General features: G+C 56.5%; 1 protein-coding gene across 1 annotated transcript in view; it reads left to right on the top strand.

Moving 5' to 3' along the window:
• Positions 1 to 21,626, top strand: part of ITGA10 (integrin subunit alpha 10) — a 34,733-nt gene that overhangs the window by 6,728 nt on the left and 6,379 nt on the right. Inside the window, exons 2-17 of the mRNA XM_059718038.1 lie at positions 1,120 to 1,231; positions 5,582 to 5,688; positions 5,990 to 6,078; positions 7,907 to 8,021; positions 8,839 to 8,966; positions 11,788 to 11,936; positions 15,784 to 15,934; positions 16,451 to 16,616; positions 16,954 to 17,027; positions 18,631 to 18,775; positions 18,998 to 19,146; positions 19,343 to 19,486; positions 19,872 to 20,075; positions 20,638 to 20,768; positions 21,090 to 21,256; positions 21,333 to 21,478. Coding sequence (XP_059574021.1) covers positions 1,120 to 1,231; positions 5,582 to 5,688; positions 5,990 to 6,078; positions 7,907 to 8,021; positions 8,839 to 8,966; positions 11,788 to 11,936; positions 15,784 to 15,934; positions 16,451 to 16,616; positions 16,954 to 17,027; positions 18,631 to 18,775; positions 18,998 to 19,146; positions 19,343 to 19,486; positions 19,872 to 20,075; positions 20,638 to 20,768; positions 21,090 to 21,256; positions 21,333 to 21,478 — 2,177 coding nt within the window. The remainder of the gene's footprint in view (positions 1 to 1,119; positions 1,232 to 5,581; positions 5,689 to 5,989; positions 6,079 to 7,906; positions 8,022 to 8,838; positions 8,967 to 11,787; positions 11,937 to 15,783; positions 15,935 to 16,450; positions 16,617 to 16,953; positions 17,028 to 18,630; positions 18,776 to 18,997; positions 19,147 to 19,342; positions 19,487 to 19,871; positions 20,076 to 20,637; positions 20,769 to 21,089; positions 21,257 to 21,332; positions 21,479 to 21,626) is intronic.

Raw genomic sequence — 21,626 nt, 5'->3', positions numbered from 1 at the left:
GCTGAGAGGACTCCAACCTGCCCACGTCTTGGCTGCCTTGGCAGCCTGAGCCATGGGTAACCTGAAACAGTCCAGATGAGGAGACGGGGACCCAGAGCTTGGGACAGCAGAGAGCAGCTGGAGGCCCAGGGTCTAAGTAGGAGCTGGAGATCCCTCCACTAAGCCGGAGCCTGGGTTTGTTTGTAAGGATGCAGGTGTTGACCCAGCCCTTTCCCCTCTCGATGCCCCATTGACCCGTAATTGTCTCATTCATAAGCCATCAGGAGCGGGGACCATTTCCTTAGAGCCTCCTTAGTTGCTAGGAAAGCAGGGGGATGTTTTGAAGACGTGTTAAACCCCTAATGCGGACGGGACGGCGGGGCTGAACACATTAGAAGTTGGAACAACAGCAGAAACCCATATCAACTAACCATGCTTTCTTCCCATGGGCATGCGCCCTGGGTACCGCTGCAATGCTTGAGCTGCTCTGGCAGCAGCGATGTTAATTTGCCTTATTTGCATGCCATCCCCCAGTCCCCAAGTGCAGGAGTTCAGAGCCCCTGAAAAAAAGTTTCTCCAACTTTTTGAAGCATCCTGACATTGCAGGGTCTGCACATGTTTGGGGGAATGGCTCGGCTACCAATTAAATCCCTCTGCTACCGTGTCAGTAAGAGCTCCCAGACTAGGTCATGGAGGTCTTCGTGAGAGGAGGCTGGTTTGGGTGGGCTGGTACCTGGAAAACTGGCCTGAGGCCTTTGTTTGGTTTCCACATCTGCTACTGCCCAGTCGGGTGTCCTCAGGCGGGTCGCTTCTTGTTTCCTTGCCTCAGTTTCCCCATCTAAGAGAGGGGGAGGATGGTGATCCTCCATTGCCTTGTTATGAACTTTGAGAGGGATGAGCGTTGGCACTCAAAGTGGCACTCGCTACAACAGAGGAGGTCATTCACCTTTCAGCGCTCCTGTTTCAGGCTCTCGGCAAACTCCGGCAGAGATTCCTGCCCCCGTCCCAGCTGCATTGTATTGTTTCCTTCAGATCTGTCACACGTGGAGGCTCAGCTTCCGGACAGTAATGAGACGTGTCTGCCTTCTCACGGACCACCGCCTCGGTTGGTGTAACACTGTGCTCTCTCTCTCCCTCCAGGGCTATGCGTGTCCTTCAACATCGACGTGAAGAGACCCCAGATCTTCCACGGCCCGTCAGAGGCTCAGTTTGGCTACAAAGTCCTGCAGCACGAAGCCGGAGGGCAGAAATGGTGAGTGCTGGGAGATTTATACCCACTGCTGCCATTTTGACAGTGGCCCGCTGCTCACGTGAGACATCGGATTCAGTGGAGCAGGGTGAACAGAGGTTAGGAACAGATGTTGCATTTGTCCCGGGATAAGTTGTGCCTCGTTTGTCCTGGGACAGAAATATCCTGAGAGTGGCATGTACACACATCACCCTTCTAATTGGGGTTTAGCGAATGGCTGAAAGCACTGCCGCTTTTCTGCCATTAATTCAGTGGTGCGATCCTGGGATAACTGCACAGATGCACCTGGGATAACTGTACAGACGCACTTTGTAGTATTGCAGGATACGCTGTTCCTACCTTTTATCTGGGAAGCTTTTTAAGGATTTATCCAGGGACAACGGGTGTGGATATCCGTACACTTGCACTTTGTCCTAAGATAAAATGGTTTGCAGCCAGAGGGGAGTGAGGGGGGCTGGGGTTTTTTCCAGCTGGTAGCTTCCCAGTTCAAATCCACTTGTAAATCCCAGTTTGACTCCACCTGGTCCCCATTCTGCGTTGTCAAGAGTCACCTAGGGTGACTTACAGTCCAGGCTCAGCTGCCACTTGAAATGGGCTTGCCCAAGAGGGGCCAGGGAAGCCTTGGGATTGTCTGCTTCTGAGACCAGGGTCTTTTTCGGGGGGGCTGGAGGGGCAGGGGCAGGGACAGGGGCAGGGGCAAGGGCAGACCAAACTGCTGTCAGTGATTGCATGGAACAACATCTCAGTTCTCCAGCCCATCTCCCACCATGCACAAGCGCCCCCAGTGTCAGGGTCGATGCAAGGAGGGGATCTAAGCCCAGTGCTGGCCAAGTGACCCCTGCACGGTGGCCCTGATGGAAGAGACGGGGATGGATAGACAAGCCGTGCTGCATTCAGCCCTCTCTCCTAGCTTCACTTGGGAGCGACAGGAGCCCTGCCAGGATGGGGGAGCGATGGATGTGATCAAGGTAGCAAGCAGCTGCCAATGAACAGGACATGGCCCCTGCAAAACTCATCTACTCCCAGCCCTGTGCTGGCACTCGGCTACGCCGGACTTTCGTGACCATGGCTCCCTCTGCTTCCTTGGTCACGACCAAACAAACACGTCTCTGGCACCAGCTCCTCCAGCAAAGGCAAGTCCATCTGCAAATGTAAGGCAGCACGTAAAGGCACAGCAAGTCTCTCCGGGCTAGAACAGGGTCTCCAAGCCCAGAGCCCTTTACAGGGGGGTTCTCAGGGTGCGGCTTAGAGAAGCAATTTCAAAAATGACTTTTCCTTGCAGGAAAACAACAAAAAAAAAGGACACATTTTGACACAAAGCCTAAAAAACCTTGAGCCCAAAGTGCTCAGGTTTTCTGATGAAAACACTGGAAACCTCTAAGAAAAGGAGACTCATTTGAGATCCCCATTTTAATTTTAAGGTTAAATATCTACCTTATTTTTTCATGTACCACTCTCACCTCTTTCCTACAAATTAGTGGCTGAAAATTGGTGAATCTTTAATGAAGAAACTGATTCTGAATAGTTTGGTGTAAAAGGAAAATCTTTCCTTTTTTCCCTTTCATTCTGCTTTCCCCAAACTAGATGTGTGTCTTATTTGGGGCAGTGTGGTATGCCAGCGAATGCGGTGCTTTTCTCCCCTACCTGGTGAACTTTCAGCCACCCTGAATTCCCCAATAGAGGGCACCTGCCCATGTCTTGGGGGTCTGTAAAGGGATCTGCTCTGTCTTTCGACCCTGGTTTATGGTTTTTTAAAAGCAGGGGGGGGCAAGGATTGGTAAAAGCACCAGCTTGGAAGAGAGTAAATCAGCCTAGGGCCCATATATGGTTTCTTTTCTCTGTGCCTAACTTACATCTCCGGTGCTGTAAGGCTGGCTGTTATTCCCAAAGGAAACTGAGGCACGGAGGGGCTATTGCACCTCTGAGAAAGGAGCACTGGGAGCCGGATGAACTTGTCCACGATCACGCAGGGAATCCGTGGCAGAGGAAATGAACCCAGGTGTCTGGAGTCCCCTGCAAGTGCCCTCCCCACACACCATCCTCCCCTGGTCGATCTCTGCGGGCGCTTGTGCACGTTGTGTATTGGTTACATACACGTTATGAAACGGCATGAAAAATCAGGGGGGAAATCCGGGGGCTGTTGATCTCCGTTCCAGAGCTAATGCTTGGGGAGCGAGAGAGAGAGGCTGCTTGTGCTTGCCAGGGAGCTGCCCTGTCCGGCGATGCTTTCTCACGCTTGGGCAGATCCTGGGTGCCCAGCGCGCAGAGAACTTCCAACACGACTTCTATTTCCTTCCTCCATCCTCTCTCTCTTTCTCTCATTTCTTTTTCTTCCCACTGAAGGTTTTATTTGGCTGTTTCGATTCTTCCCGGGGCTTCAGAGGTTCTTTCCTCAGGTCTGCCAGGTCCCGTTGTTTTAAATCACCACCAAGCTCTGCTCCTGGCGTAGTTATGGCCTGAGATCTCGCAGTGGCCAGAGGGATGGTTACAAGGACGCACTGAAGACCTGCCCCAAGTTGCTGACATTAAGAGCTGGGACGACCTGGCTGCTAAACACCTCCAATGGCACCGCAGCTTATGGAAAGGAGACGAATCCCAGCCTACAGCCAGCTCTCCCCTGTGGAAAGACCTGTGACTTCTGCATACGGGTCTGCGGCTCAAGGCTTGGGCTCTTAAGACCATGAGCCATGGTAGAGTTTTGTCCTTCAGTTGAGGGATTGTTGCCGCCACCGAAATCCCCACCATCCTCCAAGATGCTGCTGCGAATTTGACACCAGGGTTGACCCCCGGGGCAGTGCTCTGGCCCCAATGCGGCCTCCCCGTGATGTTCCTTCATGTGTGTTCCCAGCCGGAGGCATCACAATCCAATGGGATGCTGTAACGCCAGACGGTGCTTCAAAGCATCCCGCCGTGTGCCAGGACTGGTCCCGGCGATAGTGTTTCCATTCTGCTACCAGGGCAGGGACCGGCATGATGAGAATCCCAGGCTGGGAATGACTGTTTCCAGCTTGTTAAAATTGGCACTGAGTGGACTGTGTCTTCAGGGGCTCCTTGCTTTCTCCTGTTCCTTTTGCCCTGGGTTTCTTGGTGAGCTGAGGCTGGCTGGGTTTGCAATGGGGCGGGGTGGGTTTGGGCTCCTTTTCCAGCGGTGGCTTGCAGATTGGTGGCTGGAGTGGACAACTGGGTGTGAAGAGAGCTGGTTGCCAATGCCCTCCGGGTCTTGTGTTGTTAGAGCTTATTATGCAATAGTAATACAAGGATGAAGCCACATAAACATAACTGATTCCCACATCACCGTGTTTATGCAGTGTCCCTAGGGACAGGGCCGGCTACATCTGCTCTGCTGGCTCCAGTTGCCCTTTGGTGACATCTGCACTTGGAACACCGTGGGCATGTCTACTCGTCCATTAACACCAGCTTAAATTTACTGTGCAGTAAGCAGGAATAGGCTAGCATATACACCTGCAGGCACTAAAGCACATTAACAGTGTGTGTGGACTGATTTAGGACTAAAGTTAGTCCCAAATCAGTCCACATGCACAGTGTTACTGCGCAGTAAGGTGTCTACACGTGCGTTACTGCGCAGTAACTAATCTTTGATATCTGCATGATGCAGGTATCAAATTTATGCTCAAGTTGGTGGAAATAGCCATATTTACTGCGCAATACAGGTGTGCATGTATAGACGCACACCTGTACTGCACAGTAATTTCAGTTACTGCACAGTAAATGCTCACGTGTAGACGCGCCCAATGAGTGCCACTAAAGGGCTCACCAGCTATTTAAAGGAGCGCTACCCAATTTCTACCCCCTGCAATGTCCTGCTCTGGGAGGAAATCTGTGTAGTGGCTAAAGTTGGAGTGGGGCAGTGTTTCTTGTTGGGCCAGCGGCTTGTTGTGTGACTGTGGGCAGGGTGCTTCACTCCCCTTTCAGGCCTCAGTTTCCCCCAACTGTAAACTGGAGCTTGCGCTATTCCACCCCTCGGTAAATGCTGTGGGATGTGGTGTGGGTCCCGCCTGGTGAGAGCCAAGGATGATGAATGAAGAACATGAACTGTTTCAGCCTAGATCACTAGTGATTCTCCTGCCTTGCTGCAAACAGATGCTTGAAGAGGCAAAAAATGCACCTGCTGGGAGCCAGTTATGGACTGACAGGCCCTGGGGGCAGCTTGTGCCTTTAAAACCCTGCCCAGGCACCTGCTGAGTTTCGTCCCAACTGTCCGTGTGCTCTTTCCCTGAAAGGGGCAGCCCCTCTAGTCGTCCCCCCCACCCGGGGGGATCAGTCCTGCTGATGCTGGAGAAATCTCCCTCCGCTCTGGTGCTGGGCTGACGTCCCCTGTCCTTCCCTCCACAGGCTGCTGGTGGGGGCACCGTGGGAGGGCACGGCCGACGACCGGAGAGGGGACGTCTACAAGTGCGCCATGGGATCCAGGAACCGCTCCTGCAGCCAGGTCCACTTAGGTAACGAGGTCTGAAAAACCCTGGGGCACTTGGGCAATACATCTCCTGCCCAAGGGCTTTGGAGACATTGTAGTTCCTCAGTCCACTGGCTTGTTCACAACCCCCAACACTAAGTGTACCGCCTCAGAGGTGAAAAATCTCCATTGGCATTTGCTTTCAGAAAGGGGGTGGCTGCTGCCAAGGTGCAGAAGGGATTGAGGGGCCCGGCTCCATGCAGGGAGGGCAAGGGGCTCTAATTCCCTTGGGCAGCCTCTCATACTGTTTCTTCTCTCCCCCCACCACCCTTGGGACCTTGCCGCAGGTGACACTGCCCTCCGCAACGTCTCCAAGCAGATCAAGAACATGCACTTTGGGATGACACTCGTGGACAACAAAGGCGAAGGGTTTGTGGTGAGCAGAGGCCTTCCCCATGGGCTGGAAAAACCCACCGCTTGCATTTCTGTGCCTGGAAAGCCATTTGCCTTTACTCCCCAGCCCTGCAAAGGGTGTCGAGGCAGAGACGAGGGGCCTGTTGTGCCAGATACCATACACGAGGCAGCTGTTCCCCACAAGTTACATGTACAGCGCCTAGCACCGTGATACCAGTGTCCCCTGGGGGTGCATGTCAGCATGTGGGTCAGCATGGGAGATGGCTCTGGGGACCAGGTTAGGATGGTGCCCCCCATCAGGGCTCCTTGAGCTTGAAGGGGACAGCTCACACCTCTCCCAGCTGCTGTTTGAGGCTCTCGGCAAACTCAGCCTGCCCTCCGCTTGCTGCCTTGGGGCTTCCTGCCATAAATGCTGAGGCTAAGCCATGCTCCCGAGCAAGGGAGGTTTTGAAGCTAGGGGTGCCCCTTTTGCAGCAGTGGTTTACCCAGCTCTGCCCTCTCTGGGGAGGCTGGGAGGGGAGGAATTGTTTGACTGCAGGGTAGCAGAAAGGAAAAGCCACACATCAGCCGTATCAGATGGTCCTCTCCCAGTCCCTCTGTCCCTCTCCCCTGGTGCTGCCTCCTCATGAAGGCTGCTTTTGTGCCCGTAACCTTTTCAATATTCGGCATCCGGATGTTTTCTCCCTTCGCTTGCTGCTTTCCAGGGTTATCCCAGGAGAAGCAGGCCGGGCAAGGGGCTGGCTGGCTTAGGGGAGTGAGGCACAGCGCCTGTTATTCCTATTTCCATTCCTAAAACCAGGCCAGAAATGGCCCCAGACACCCGTTTGGTGGGTTCTGGGTGTCTCTGTGCTGCGGTCACAGCAGTATTGTGGCAGGACTGGTTAATCTGGGCTGGGTTCCTGGCAGCGCCAACCGGCCCCTGCTACTCAGAACATGTTTCTGCCCATTTCCCACTGCAGTAGGTCTCTCTGGGACAGAGCTGGGGGTGCTAATCCTGCCCCCCCGCCTTGCCATGAGGCTAAGGATGGAGTATGGGGCTGACTCCCTGTCCCCTTCTGGCATGGGGGCAACTCCATGCGGCTGTTGCATCTGTCTGCATTTCCCTAGCGTGACCCCCTAAAAAGCTGGGGAAGGGCATCTGCACCTCTTGGGCTCTTGTGGCAAATCTCCCACCCCCAGAAGTCTTGCTGGAGTGGGGAAAGTTTGAAGCTTTACAGGATGGGGAGAGGCGGGGCAGGGAGCAAAGATTTGGAGGCTGGAAGGGCCAGAAGGACTGACGGGGAGATTAGACAGCGGAGATGATGTGGAGCTGGATTTTCCACGCTGGGGCTGCAATTAGCCGCCTCCTGACGACCAGGTCCCTTGGGGCACTGCTGGCTGGCAGGGGAGGGGGCAGGGGACGAGTCCCTGTCCCCAGTCTGTGCCCTCGCAGGAGGACGAATATAGCCCGGTCTGGCTGGGCGTTCCCGGAGCTGAGGCTGACACCCTGCATTTTTGTGGTTGCCTCGGGTTTGCTTAGTGCAGCGCCTGCCAGGAGCAGATGCAGCCCTGAGTGCAGGCAGGGCTGGGGGCAGCGGGGCTGGGCGGCGTGTCCATAGAGCTGAAGCACTCAGTTGGGTGGAGATGGAGCCCAGCAAAAACATGCAGGCCCAGGCAGTGTCCCCCAAAACAGCCAGTCACCCCCTCCCCCAGCTCTCCCTGGGAATGGGGTCTCTGCTGTCATGCGGTGCCCCCCTTTGCAAGGTCACAGGCTGGGGCAGTGCCCCCCTTTGCAAGGCCATGGGCTGGAGAGGTCCTGGGCAGGCAGCGGGTGCATAGCCAGGGGTAACACACATCTCCCTTGCCCACAGGCCTGTGCCCCGCTCTGGTCCCAGGAGTGCGGCACCTCCATGTTCAGCACGGGCATTTGCACCAAAGTGGACAGCGACTTCCGCCCGACCAAGACCATTGCTCCCACAGCTCAAAGTAGGTGGGAGCCACCTGCCTGGGTGCATGGGGGGTGGGGGAAGAGCCCAGCAAGGCTGGAGATCTCCACCCTTGGCTTGGACCCCTGGGCTGTGAGCCGTGCACGGCTCTGCTCTCCCCGCACCAGGACGGTCCGGCTGAGCTGGGACAGTGCAAGACATCCAGGCTGAATGCAGTGTCCTGGAGAGACAACCTGCCTGAGATCCTGTTCCCAGAATGCTTTGCTTCTGACATCCATGCCCTGCAACCAGATGCAAAGCACAACCTGTTTTTTAGCAGCTTGTTGCATGGGAGAGATGCATTTCAAAGCACCCTTAGCTCTGCCCCGATTCGTCTCCTGCTGCCCTCAAACAGGATGGGACCCAGGAGGCCTGCTGCTCTTAACCGGAAGGCACTGACCCATCTCCCCCAAGCCCCAGCTCCCATCCCTCTACTCCAGCTGCTTTCAGGTCAAGTGCAAGGAAACCCTGAAGCCAAAACAGCCTGTTTTGTTTCTGGCTTTTTTTGCCTTTTTCTTTTCTTTTCTTTTCTTTTTTTTTTATTTCAATGTGGGCAATTTTTGGAATGAAAATCTGAATGTTCGTCCTTTTCCAAATATTTTTCCCTTTATTTTTTCAGCTGAAACTATGTGCTGAATTCCACCCACGGTAGCAGCACTTTTCTACCCACCCCGACTGTGATTTTGTCCTGGAAAAATAATATTTATTTGGTAGAGGTGGGGGGAATAAACCCCCAGCTCTTGTACTGACCTGGTCGTGTGTGTGTGTGTGTGTGTGTGTGTGCATGTGTGTGCACACACGTGTGTGTGTGTTTCCAGGGTGCTCCACCTACATGGACATTGTGATTGTCCTGGATGGTTCCAACAGCATCTACCCTTGGTACGAGGTCCAGAATTTCCTCAGTAACATCCTCAGCAAATTCTTCATTGACCCGGAGCAAATCCAGGTAAACACATGGGTACTTTGGTCCTCAATATCAATCTGAGGTAGATCTCAGGGAAGCCGCTCTGGTGTGAATTAAGATCACTAAGCAGAAGTGTCAGAGCATGGGCAGATGTAATCACAGTCTGGAATCAGAAGTTGCCAGCTGTGCCCACTCTATCCCAAATTAAGCTAAAGCTAATGTGCGGTCATTTAGCAGCTATTTGGGCGCTTGTACATGTGATGAAATTCTGGTTTAAACCAACATTTAGCTTGCAATCCAGTCCAATTTAGCTTCCCTTCTTGTGGGATAGGAGTGGACCCATGAAACAGTTGCGCCAGATCAGTGGGCAGACATTTGCAAACACCAGGTCTCTTCCTCTTCTCTCAAACATGGGTCAGGGCTTTGAGCACCTGGAGACACCACAGGCACCGGACAGACATACACATGCCCCAGTGAGTTTTGTACGGCAGTATGAATTACACTGAACAGGGAGGGACAGATGTGCAGCTATTCCGGGGTAACTCCCCCAGTAGGTATCTGCGACAGTCTCACCATTAGGTAGGGGAGCAGGTAAGATGCCTTCAGCAGCCGGTTACCCCAGGGTGGGTATGGACAGATGATGCCTAAACTGGGATAACTTATACCAGGGTCATCTCACCCACCACACCTCTTCCCCAGGTTGTGTGACCCCAGGTCCAGGGGCATGTGTCACTTGTCTGCAGCTTTTTTTATGCCAGTGTCATGCTGGTTATACTGGTAGAAATGTGTCCTGGCCTGGGGTCCCGGGGAAAGGAGCTGAGTGAGCGGTGCTGCCAGTGTGCCCACAGTCCCGGAGGGGTCTGGTCTAGATGGGACGGGGGGAGGACAAGGGGACAGGGCCAGAGAGGTTGTGAACGGCCTCAGCCCCCACAAGGAGATGAAAGGAAATGGGCTTCCCGAAGAAATGCCCGTGGCCGCCCCCCGTTCCCCACATCCTCCGGATGAGTCAGCAGGAAGCAGCGACTGGGACCTGCTGACTCGCCGAGGCAGGCAGCTGAGTCAGGGCCGCGTCCCCTCCACGGCGGGGGCCCGATCCTGAGGGCAGGGCCCACTGCCTCGGACGTACTCGGCCCCTTCTGGGTGGCGTCGGGCCTTTGCCCCGCTGCGGGCTGCTGCCTGGGGGAAGGGGCAAGTGCCCTGGCTCCGGGGGTGTCTTGCCAGCCGGTTCCCTGAATCCTTTGCACTCCCCCCACTATGGCTTTGGGCCACCCCGCATTTGCCCAGGTTGGCACCTTCCCAAAATGCCCCGCATCTCGCTGTCACAGTGCCCTTCCCCACCAGCAGCATTGTTGTTAGCCATGTCCCGCAATGCCTTGCACCTGGCATTGCCCTGACACAAAGGAGCGCCACCCACCACTTGCCCAGAGCCGACGTCAGCAAGTTGAAAAATCCCACAGAAAACAGGAAACCTGAAGCCAGCCGGGGAGGGGAGGGAGTCTGGCCCCCAGGGCGGGCTGCGTGCTGGGCACTGAATTGGCAAATGCCGTGGCTGAAACCCCAGACCTCTGCCAAGGCCGGGAGTGGGGCCGCAGAGGGGTCACCCAAGCCAAACACCCCCAACCCCTCCGACCCCAGCTTGGCAGTGGGGAGCCCTGTCTACATGCACTGCATCTGTCTCCCTCTTGGGCTTTTAATCCAGTCCCTGGGAGCCTGGACCTGCCCCCAGGCTGGGTGGGAGGTTTGGCTTGATCTTCTGCACCCCCCAATTCATCCCAGCTGCTTTAGGAGGATACGGGAGAGGATTTCTTGCGGGCAGAGGGTGGAGGGAAGCAGCACGGGGCAGGAAGATTCCCAACCCCACAGGCCCCCTCGCACATAGACTCGAGCTCCTTGGCGTCCCATCCAGGTCCTTCATGTCTGTTCTGTCCCAAAATACAGGCCCCAGCATCCCATTTCCTCTGGGACAATGAGCAGGTGGCTCAGAGCGCCCTGGTCTACGTCTCCAGCGAGCTCTGTGCCCACGGCTGCCCCATCTCGGTGACCCCGGGCAGGACATGGTGCTCCTGCGTGAGCACCTGTGGGCTCTCAAGGGCTTTCCGAGATGGCCACTGATTGATAGCTGTATCTTGACTGAGCATAGGGAGAGCTGGGGGCTCTCCTCCTTGCCTGTGGGTATCTATGCCAGCATCGCTGGACCGGTGTTCAAATACCTGCCGGACCAGCCCTGGCTAGAAGTCAGATGTAGTGATTAGGGTGGCCATCACAGAGGACATTCCAGTTTTCTGCTACTCTGTCCCCTGTCCTCTATTCATACGAAACCCGATGTCTTTATGTCCTCTATTTTTCTCTTCTTGAAGAGAAGACATAAAGGCGTCAGGTTTCGTATCAATAGAGGACAACCAGACGGCCCTCTATAATGGCCACCCTAGTAATGATTGCTTATTGAACCCAGTGATCACTGCAGATACAGGGCAGGATTTGACCAGCGAGGGGTGTGAATCACAGGAACACGCTGGGGATTTTCCATCTCTTTGAGGCTGTCCGCGTGCTGCCCCCATGCAGGCTGGACTCAGTTGAATCAGCCTTTTCCAGGGCAGAACTGTTCCACCAGGCAGCTTTTGCCTTTTCCCCTTTGCAAATCAGGCAAGGGACCTCATCGCCGACTGCCTCAAAACTGTGAAATGTGCAAAACAAAACCTCGAGGCAAGGCAACTGAGGCACAGGCTGAGATCAAGCTGCTTGCCCTAGAGTTGGGAGTTGAATCCCAGCCTCTGAGCACCCCGGTCTCCTCCCTCCAGCCCTCTCCAAGGCCGGACTTTGGAGGGAGAAAGCGCTAACCCCACGAGGGGTTGTTGTGTTGCAGGTTGGGGTGCTTCAGTATGGGGAGAAAGCGGTCCACGAATGGAGCCTGCATGACTACCAGACGGCGGAGGAGGTGGTGGAGGCCGCAAAGAACATCAGCCGGCAGGAGGGCAGGGAGACGCGTACGGCGTTCGCTATACACACGGCCTGGTGCGTGCGGGGTCAACGGTACCGGAGGGGAGACCCGTCTCATGGAAGGGCCCAGGGATAGCACTGACAGCCCGTGAGGAGCTGAGAAAGCATTAGGGTGCTTGGGTCCTGGTGCAGAAATGCAGCCAGCTCTGGGGTGGGAGAATGACCGTTAATAACACCACCAGCAGGATGTGGAAGGGAAAATGCAGCTGAGGCATGAGAGGACAGCACTGGGGTTGGGCCCAGCCCAGCAAAGCCCACACATCTCGACCTGCCCTGGGGAGGGTGGTGGAGGCCTGCAGAGCTTGCCCAAGGCAAAAGCAACAGCCCAGCTGCCTGCAATGAGCTGTCTGGGGGCTTGAGAGGGCAAGGGGCCGGGAAGCCACGGGCAGAGGTTTCTTGCTTCCGTGAGAAAACATGGTGCAACGTGGTAAGAGTACTCGGGGGCATCACAGCAGCAAGCGGCAGCACCCGGGTGTGGGGGGTGATGGCAGCCTGGCCTCAGGAAATGCCTTGCAGACACAGATCCCAGAGGCAGAGGAGACTCTGCTAGGGCTCTGGGCTGGGAGATTCATAGATTCATAGACGTTAGGGTCGGAAGGGACCTCAATAGATCATCGAGTCCGACCCCCTGCATAGGCAGGAAAGAGTGCTGGGTCTAGATGACCCCAGCTAGATGCCTATCTAACCTCCTCTTGAAGACCCCCAGGGTAGGGGAGAGCACCACCTCCCTTGGGAGCCTGTTCCAGACCTTGGCCACTCGAACTGTGAAGAAGTTCTTCCTAATGTCCAATCTAAATCTGCTCTCTGCTAGCTTGTGGCCATTGTTTCTTGTAACCCCCGGGGGCGCCTTGGTGAATAAATACTCACCAATTCTCTTCTGTGCCCCCGTGATGAACTTATAGGCAGCCACAAGGTCGCCTCTCAACCTTCTCTTGCGGAGGCTGAAGAGGTCCAGGTTCTCTAGTCTCTCCTCGTAGGGCTTGGCCTGCAGGCCCCTAACCATACGAGTGGCCCTTCTCTGGACCCTCTCCAGGTTATCCGCATCCCTCTTGAAGTGCTGCGCCCAAAACTGCACGCAGTACTCCAACTGTAGTCTGACCAGCGCCCGATAGAGGGGAACTATCACCTCCTTGGATCTGCTCGTCATGCATCTGCTGATGCACGATAAAGTGCCATTAGCTTTTCTGATGCCTTCATCACACTGCTGGCTCATGTTCATCTTGGAGTCCACTAGGACTCCAAGATCCCTTTCCACTTCCGTGCCACCCAGCAGGTCATTCCCTAGGCTGTAGGTGTGCTGGGCATTTTTCCTCCCTAGGTGCAGCACTTTGCATTTCTCCTTGTTGAACTGCATCCTGTTGTTTTCTGCCCACTTGTCCAACCTGTCCAGGTCTGCTTGCAGCTGTTCCCTGCCCTCCGGCGTGTCCACTTCTCCCCATAGCTTTGTGTCATCTGCAAACTTGGACAGAGTACACTTCACTCCCTCGTCCAAGTCACTGATGAAGACATTAAAGAGTATCGGTCCAAGGACCGAGCCCTGCGGGACCCCACTGCCCACACCCTTCCAGGTCGAGACCAACCCATCCACAACGACTCTCTGGGTGCGACCCTCTAGACAATTCGCCACCCACCGGACTGTGCAGTCATCCACATCACAGCCTTGTGACTAGGGCTGGGATACCGTATCGAAGGCCTTCCTGAAGTCTAAGTATACGACATCCACCCCTAATCCTGCGTCCAGGCGTTTTGTAACCCGGTCATAAAAAGAGAGTAGATTGGTCAGGCATGATCTACCTGCCACGAACCCGTGCTGGTTTCCCCTCAGCATAATTTGTCCTGCCGGGCTCTCACAAATGTGAGCCTTGATAATTTTTTCAAAGACTTTACCAAGGGTGGAGGTGAGACTGACTGGCCTATAGTTGCCCGGGTCCTCCTTCCTCCCCTTCTTGAAAATGGGGACCACATTGGCCCTTTTCCAGTCATCCGGGACTTGGCCCGTGCGCCACGAGTGTTCAAATGTTCCCGCCAGTGGCTCTGCAATGATGTCGGCCAGTGCCTTCAGCACCCTCGGATGGAGCTCATCCGGGCCTGCCGACTTAAACTCATCCAGTTCCTCCAAGTGGCGCTGCACCATCTCAGGGTCTACGCATGGCAGTCTGGCGCCTTGCTGCTGCCTCTCTACAACCCCAGTGAGAGACTTGTCGTGCCCCTCGCTTAGGAACACTGAGGCAAAGAACTCGTTGAGGAGTTCAGTCTTGTCCCCCCTGTCCGTCACCAATTGCTTCTGCCCATTTAGCAGTGGTCCTATTCCTCCCTGGGCCTTCCTTTTAAAAAACAATTTTTTGTTATCCTTTACTTGGGTTGCCATCCTCAGCTCCAAGGTAGCTTTGGCCTGTCTAACTGCCTCCCTACAAGCGTGAGCAGAGGAGGTATATTCATCTTTGGTAGTCTCTCCCCGTTTCCACTTTTTATGTGCCCCCCTTTTGGCCCTTAGGCTGCCCTGGATTTCTCTGGTCAGCCAGGGAAGCCTCTTGGCCCCTTTCCCCCTTTTTCCCCGCATCGGGATCGTCTCCCTCTGTGCCCGAAGGATCGTTTCCTTAAGGCACCGCCACCCTTCTTGGGCTCCCATCTCTTCAAAACTCCTACTCTGCAGTGCGTCCTTGACTAATCGCCTGAGTGCATTGAGATCAGCTTTCCTAAAGTCTAGCACTTTCACCCTACTAGTTACCTTACCCACTCGACATCTTATGGTGAATTCTATTATTAGGTGATCACAGTCCCCCAGATGGCTACCGATCTGTAGGTCCCCTATCATGTCATCCCCCGTTGCCAATACCAGATCCAGTATGGCATTCCCCCTAGTGGGACCATGCACCTCCTGCGTCAGGTGGAGGTCCTGTACACAGGATAGAAACCTGCGTGAATGGTGGGACCTTGCTGTCTGCGTCTCGCAGCAGATGTCTGGGTAGTTTAGGTCCCCCATGACTACCGCCTCCCTAGTTTTTATGGTCTCCGAGAGCTGCCTCAGGAGCCCCGAATCTAGTTCTTCCCCTTGGCGTGGGGGTCTGTAGCAGACCCCTACCACCAAATCCCTTTCTCCTTGCCCCCCATGTAGCCTAACTCACAATCCTTCTACTTTCTCCTCCTTCGATTCCGTTTTGATGAGGGTCGATGTATATTGCTCATTGACATAGAGCGCAACCCCCCCCCCCCTTTCTTCCCCACCCTGTCCTTTCTGTACAGCTTATAGCCCCCAATGTGTACCGCCCAGTCATGGGACGAATCCCACCAGGTTTCTGTTAGCCCTACTAAGTCGTAGGTGTTTTCTGCAAGCAGGAGCGCTAGTTCATCCTGCTTGTTCCCCGTGCTCCTAGCATTAGTGTATAGGCACTTGAGCCCTGAGACTGGCACCTTTGCTGCCCCCTGGCTCTGATGCCCAAAGGGCCCCTTATTTCTTACCTGTGCCGTAGTGCTGGCCATCCCATGGATTGCAGGTTCCCGATGTTCTCCTTCTTCAGGCTGGGCTGTCCTTGTGGGTGCTACATGGTTTGGTGGTCCATGGCTTCCCCCACCCTCATCTTCCCCTCCCCCCAACAAGCATAGTTTAAAGCCCGCTGGAGGGGGGTTTGAATCTCTTCCTTGCCACTGATTCCCCATGAGACCTTGGGCATGTCACTTAGCCTCTTCCCATTCCTTGCCCTGTATAATAGACCCTGCCCTAACACTGGTATTGCACTGCTGGAGGCCGGAGAGGGGGTGGCTGGGCTGTGTGGGCAAGGGGCTGGGCCTCTGCCACTGACCTCCTGGGGGGCCTTGGGGTGGTCACTTCCAACCTTGTTCAGTGCCCACTCTCTGCCACCAGCACGGAGGCCTTCAGCCTGGAGCATGGCGGGCGGGAAGGAGCCACCAAGCTGATGATCGTGGTGACTGATGGTGAGTCCCACGACGGGGACGAGCTGCCGGGGGCCCTGGCTGAGTGCGAGAAGCGCAACATCACGCGCTACGCCATTGCGGTGAGCTGCTGGGACAGTGCCAGCCTCCTGGGGCAGCCTGTCTGCTCTGCTCCGCTCCCTTCCTGCATGCCTTTCCTGCAGGGCTGGGTGGGTAGGGCCCTGAGGACAGCGGAGCCAATCCTTCCCTGGGTGGGCTGCACCTGCTCCCCCTGACTCAGTTTGCCCATCTATATAATGGGCACTGGGTTATCTCCTTCATGAAGCATCTTATGAGGCCCAGCCCTGCAGAGGAGAGCAGACCCCTTATTCCACCTCTTTGCCCCCTTTCCCCATCCCCTCCTACCTTCTCATCCTTTCCTTCCTTCCTTCTCTTCACTGGTTTTTAGTCTTGTCTCTCCTGCCCTAGCCCGTTGCTCAGGTCCCCGAAGCCTCTCAACCCTGGCATATTCCAATCCTCTAATTGGTCCCCTGCCAAATATTCATTTTCCAGGAGGGGGGAGGGAAAAGGATTTCCATCCTGCTCGTTAGAGAGGACCCCCGCCCAACCTTCCCCCACATCACCACCTGCCTTCCCAGGTCCTCGGGCACTACATTCGTCGGCAACAGGACCCCGAATCCTTCATCCGTGAGATCAAGTACATCGCCAGCGACCCCGACGAGAAGTATTTCTTCAACGTGACGGACGAGGCAGCCCTCAACGACATCGTGGATGCCCTGGGGGACAGGATCTTCAGCCTGGAAGGTAGCCGGGATGGGCCGTCCAGACACAGCCGGTGCTGGGCAGAGCTGGGCTCCTACGGCCCCTGGTTCTGACCCTGGGGGTGACCAAGATGCAACCCATGGGCTGGATCCGGCCCATGAGGGTCATGGCATCCTGCTTGCAGGGCTCTCCATGGGTCTGGAAATTTGGTAGTGGGGGAAAGCTGGGATATCTCCTTCATGAAGGTGTTAACACCACCAAGTTTCTGGACTCTCAGTTCGTAGCTGAGTCCACTGCCCGGTTCTGGCCAAGGCTGGACCTCCCAGGTCTCTGCAGCCCAAATGGCGCTGACTGAGTTGTGTTCTCTCCCCTCCACCAGGCACTCATGGCTATAACGAGAGCTCCTTCGAACTGGAGATGTCCCAGATTGGCTTCTCCACACACCTCCTGGAGGTAAGGCTGATGCCCAGGGGTGGCTGTGCTAGGTGCCGTACATACAGGCAATCCTGCTGAGCAAACAAAAGGGAAAAGCGAGGCATGGAGAGAGGTGAAATGACTTGACCAAGGTCATGCAGGAAAGCAGTGGCAGAGCCATGTCAGGTCTCTCCCTGTGACTGTCCCCAGCCACTGGCCCAGACACTAGACTCTGGTGCCACCCTGCTCCTGCCCCCGTTGTCCCGGCCGGCTGTATGGGGAGGTTGCAGAAGTGGAAAGTTCAGCATGTCTGAGCCCCGCTCCCTGCTTTCTTCCACTGAGAAGACAGCACGAGGCCCTGACTGTCTTCAGCCCGAGAAGATAGGGAGGAAACAGGGTCCTTGTGGCCTCTTTCTGGGTTTCTGTGACAAGGACAGAAAGCCTGAAATATTTGAGGGAGGGAAGTATTTCACTTTGGGAATCCAACTTCTGGCTCCCGGGAAGGTCCCTGCAATTCATAACCACACGGGGACCCAGGGAGTGAAGCCCAGGGATATGGGAGTCTCCAAACGTGGCCTCTTCTTCTGGCATTCGTGTCTATTAAAAACCACCAAGCAGCAGGGAGCAGGGATTTCGTGGGCAGAGACTCCCTCTCCCTGACCTGCTGCTGCTGATTTCTGCTCCGTCAGGGTGGGCTGGAGTGCAGGGGGAGCCAGTCCTGGGCCTCTTCCCTCCTAAAAACCAGCCCGGACAGTGAGTAGAAGCCTCTTTATCCCCTCTCCCAGGCCAGTCAGCCCATGGTATTATCCCAACTCTTGGGATAATTGATGCTGTGCCTAAATCGCCAGCTCCTGGAGTCAGGGGATGGTGAGAATGTTGACTTAAGGGAGAAACAGCCCTTTCCAAAGCTAGAAATGCTTAAACCCAGCCCAAAACCCAGACAGCAACCACAAGGAACTGAAAAAGGGGAACATCTGGACCAAAAGAAATCAGCCAAAGTGGCTTTTTTACTGCTGGGAGTGGCAGTAGACACAGGCCTCTCTCCTGCTGCTGCTATAGCCCGCCTGGAGGCGAAAGCTCGTTTTCAGGGCTTTCACTTGGTCCTGACACCACAGCGGGGTCTGGGCCATAGCAGGACATTATGGGTGCTTGTACATGTGATCATTAACATGTACACGTGATGGAAATGTCACTTTGTGTGGCTTAATGGCATACAGCGTAAGACTCTGGTGGGTTTGAAATGACTTTGCATCATTGCAAACTAAACTACATAGGGATGTAGCTTAGTCTGCAACATTGCAAATTGCAACGATGCCACTGTCAGCTCGCTCCCTGGCTGCTGGAGAGGCGGGCAGAAAAAAAGGATCCTGCTCCTCGCCATAACATGATGAAAAAATTCAAATGATTTAGTTCTCAGGGTTTTATTCGATACCGCACCTTTACAATTAAGGGGCATAGAATAAAACCTTAGGGATTAAACCCCCGTCCCGTGTACAAGTACCCTGTGTCTCTGTTCTGCCCCTGGCTTGGAGCACGGGTGGGTTTTGCTCAGCTCAGGCTGGTGCTTTTAGACCTAAAGGATCGGGGTTCAAATGCTGGTGCAGCAGAGCTCAGCCTCACCATCCCATCTGTCCTGGGGCAGGACGGGATCCTGTTTGGCACCGTGGGAGCCTATGACTGGGATGGGGCCGTGCTCAAGGAGAGCCGCCATGGCCGCATCGTGCCCCCTCGGCAGGCCTTTGCCAAGGAGTTCCCCCTGGAGCTGAAGAACCACGCCGCCTACCTCGGTCAGTGCAGCCCAAGTCCCCAGTGTGCCCTTTGTCCCGAGGGCAAAGAAGGGGAGCAGATGCCAGGGAAGGTGGGATGTTGGGCAGGGGGATCATGGAGGGGCTCTTGGCTTACCCAAGCCCTGCCACATCTCCCCAGGGGTTTAGGCACCTTGTCAAAAGGGGGTTGCCTTGCAAGGCAAGGCTGACAGGGCTCCCTGGGTGTCCCCCCCACTCCCGCAGGCTACACCGTGTCCTCGGTGCGGCTGCGAGGCGGCCGGCGGCTGTACGTGGCCGGAGCCCCCCGATTCCAGCACAAGGGGAAGGTGATCCTGTTCGAGATGAGCAGCCGGGGCAGTGTGGCCATATCCCAGGCCCTCACTGGGGAGCAGGTGAGTGCTTGGGGGTGCCCCCTCCATTAACCCCTTTATGCCCCCAAACCCCACAGACCCCCTTTCCTGCCCGGCCCCGTGGAGCTCTGCTAACACTGGTCATGCCAACACCGCTGATCCAGGCGGACCAGGTGGCGAGGCGGGGGGACTTTGGGTCAACCACCCCTAACCCCATGCCTGCTCGCCCCCTCCACAGATCGGCTCGTACTTCGGCAGTGAGGTGTGTCCCGTGGACGTGAATGGGGACGGGGTCACTGATGTCCTGCTGGTGGCCGCCCCCATGTTCCTGGGGGAGCAGAGCAAAGAGACTGGCCGGGTTTATGTCTACAAAGTGGGGCCGGTAGGTTGCCACCCCCTCCCTCCCTGCCCCCAATGGAAGGGGGTATTCTCCTGGATCGCGGGGGCAATGAGCATGGGGTGGGGAGAAGCCAGGTCCTGGGGTGGCCGCAGATTCCAGCTATACCTGCACACAGCCCTGGGGAGGTAGCAGCAGGGGAGAGTAACCCTGTCCTGCCCAGAACAGGGGTTGGGACAGGACTCGATTCTCTTGGGATATTAAAAAACTCCATTGGTGAAAGCCTCGTCATCCAGGGTGCAGCAAACTCCAGCTCATATGGACCAGGGCAGAGGCTCATGGAGTGGGCATGGGTTATCCAGGCCTGCTGCGGGGATGTAACAAGGGAGTGGTGCCAAGCAGGGGCTGAATTGGGTGCCGTTTGCCCCAGCTGCTCCTGATGCCCAACGGGACACTGGAGGCCGAGCGGAAGCCGCAGGACTCGCGCTTCGGCTACGCCCTGGCCGCGCTGCCGGACCTCAACCACGACGGCTTCAATGATGTGGCGGTGGGAGCGCCGCTGGAGGATGGGCACCGGGGGGCTGTGTACCTCTACTACGGTGCCCGTGGCACTGTCCTCCCAACCTACAAGCAGGTCAGGAGCTGGGGCAGGGTGCATGGTTGTGTTAACCCCTCCTCGTGTGCCAGCTGTAAGCCCCGCTCAGGTTCAGGGATTATGCTAGGACCTGCCGTAAATAATCGGCTCTGTCTGCACCACACAGGCTGGGCCACGTCTCCGGCCAGGCAGCAGCTGCAAGTACCGAGCTCGCAGCGATTGAGCCGAACCCCCTCTGTGATCCTCCCCAGTTGGGCAAAGGAGAAACTGAGGCACAGAGTGGAGCAGTGACTTGGGGGAAGTCTCAGCCCGCAGTGCTTGATCTAAGCCCTGCTGAGCTCCACCATCCTCCCCAGTTGGCTGAAGGGGAAACTGAGGCAAGGCGCAGGGTGGTGACTGGAGTGGAAAGGGGAGTTGCACGGAGCCAGTAGCAGTGCTGAGAAGCGTTAAATCCCCCCCGAAGCACTGTGGGGAGCTGACACCCGCCCTGGCCGAGTTCACTCAGCAGCCCAGGGGCAGGGCAGGGGCGGAAACCCAGGTGTCCGAGTTCGGGGGTGCTGCCCACACAGGACAAGTGACCGATGACCCCCTCCCCTGGCAGCGCATTGAAGCCTCCTCCTTCCGCCCCGGCCTGAGCTACTTCGGGCGCAGCCTGGATGGGCAGCTGGACCTCGATGGGGACGCCCTGGTGGACCTGGCCGTCGGGGCCCAGGGCGCTGCCGTGGTGCTGAGGTGAGGGGGGCAGGTGCGGGGCCGTAGCCCCGATGCCAGCCTGGCTGTGGGGCTGGATGGGGCCCGGGGATGGGCAACATGCCATGCCTCAGTTTCCCCAGCAGTGTCCCCTCCAGCCCCTTTAGAGCAGCTCTGATTGTCCAGGCCCCTCGGGTGGGTGCATGGGGCATCATCCCAGCTCCAACGGGGAGGGAGTCTCCTCGTCCACTCCAGTCTGGTACCCCTGGCTTTGCCCCCATGGAGGGTGACGGGGGCTAGCCTGGTGCTGGGGGGTGGCGCTGGCTGCCCCGTGCCCTGTGGGGACTCAACGGGTCATTGCAGGTCCCGGCGGATCGTGCAGGTGGCCATGGCACTGGCTGTGACGCCGCCGTCCATCAGCGTGCTCCACAAGAGCTGCCAGCGCAGCGGCAAGGAGGCCGCCTGCCTCAGCGCCGAGCTCTGCTTCCAGGCCGCGTCGCGGGCACCCAAGAGAGGAGAGAGGCACTTTGGTGAGCACAGCAGGGCCCCGTGCCCCGGCCAGCTCCGGGCACCGCCGGGCGCTGACCTCCTCCCCTCTCGGCCCAGGGCTCCGGTACAATGTGACGCTGGACGAGCGGAGGCCGGGCGCCCGTGCCGCCTTCGATGACGCCTCCCAGAAGCGCACGGTGCAGAGGCGGCTCCGGGCGGCCGTGGGGCGCAGGGTCTGCCAGAGTCACCCCTTCCACGTCTTCGTGAGTAGGGCCGTGGCCAGAGCTGCCTCCTGCCTTGGGGTCACCTGAGAAGGGAAGGGAAACTGAGGCACAAACAAAGCAGGGCAAGGGGCTTGCCTGGAGCTCCAGTTCTGCTGAATTTGGAGCTACAGCCCTACCCACTGACCCA

Source organism: Alligator mississippiensis, chromosome 15 (assembly GCF_030867095.1).
Source record: "Alligator mississippiensis isolate rAllMis1 chromosome 15, rAllMis1, whole genome shotgun sequence".
NCBI lineage: Eukaryota > Metazoa > Chordata > Crocodylia > Alligatoridae > Alligator > Alligator mississippiensis.
The sequence above is the reverse complement of the archived record's forward strand: the minus strand, read 5'-3'. Positions and strand labels throughout refer to the sequence as shown.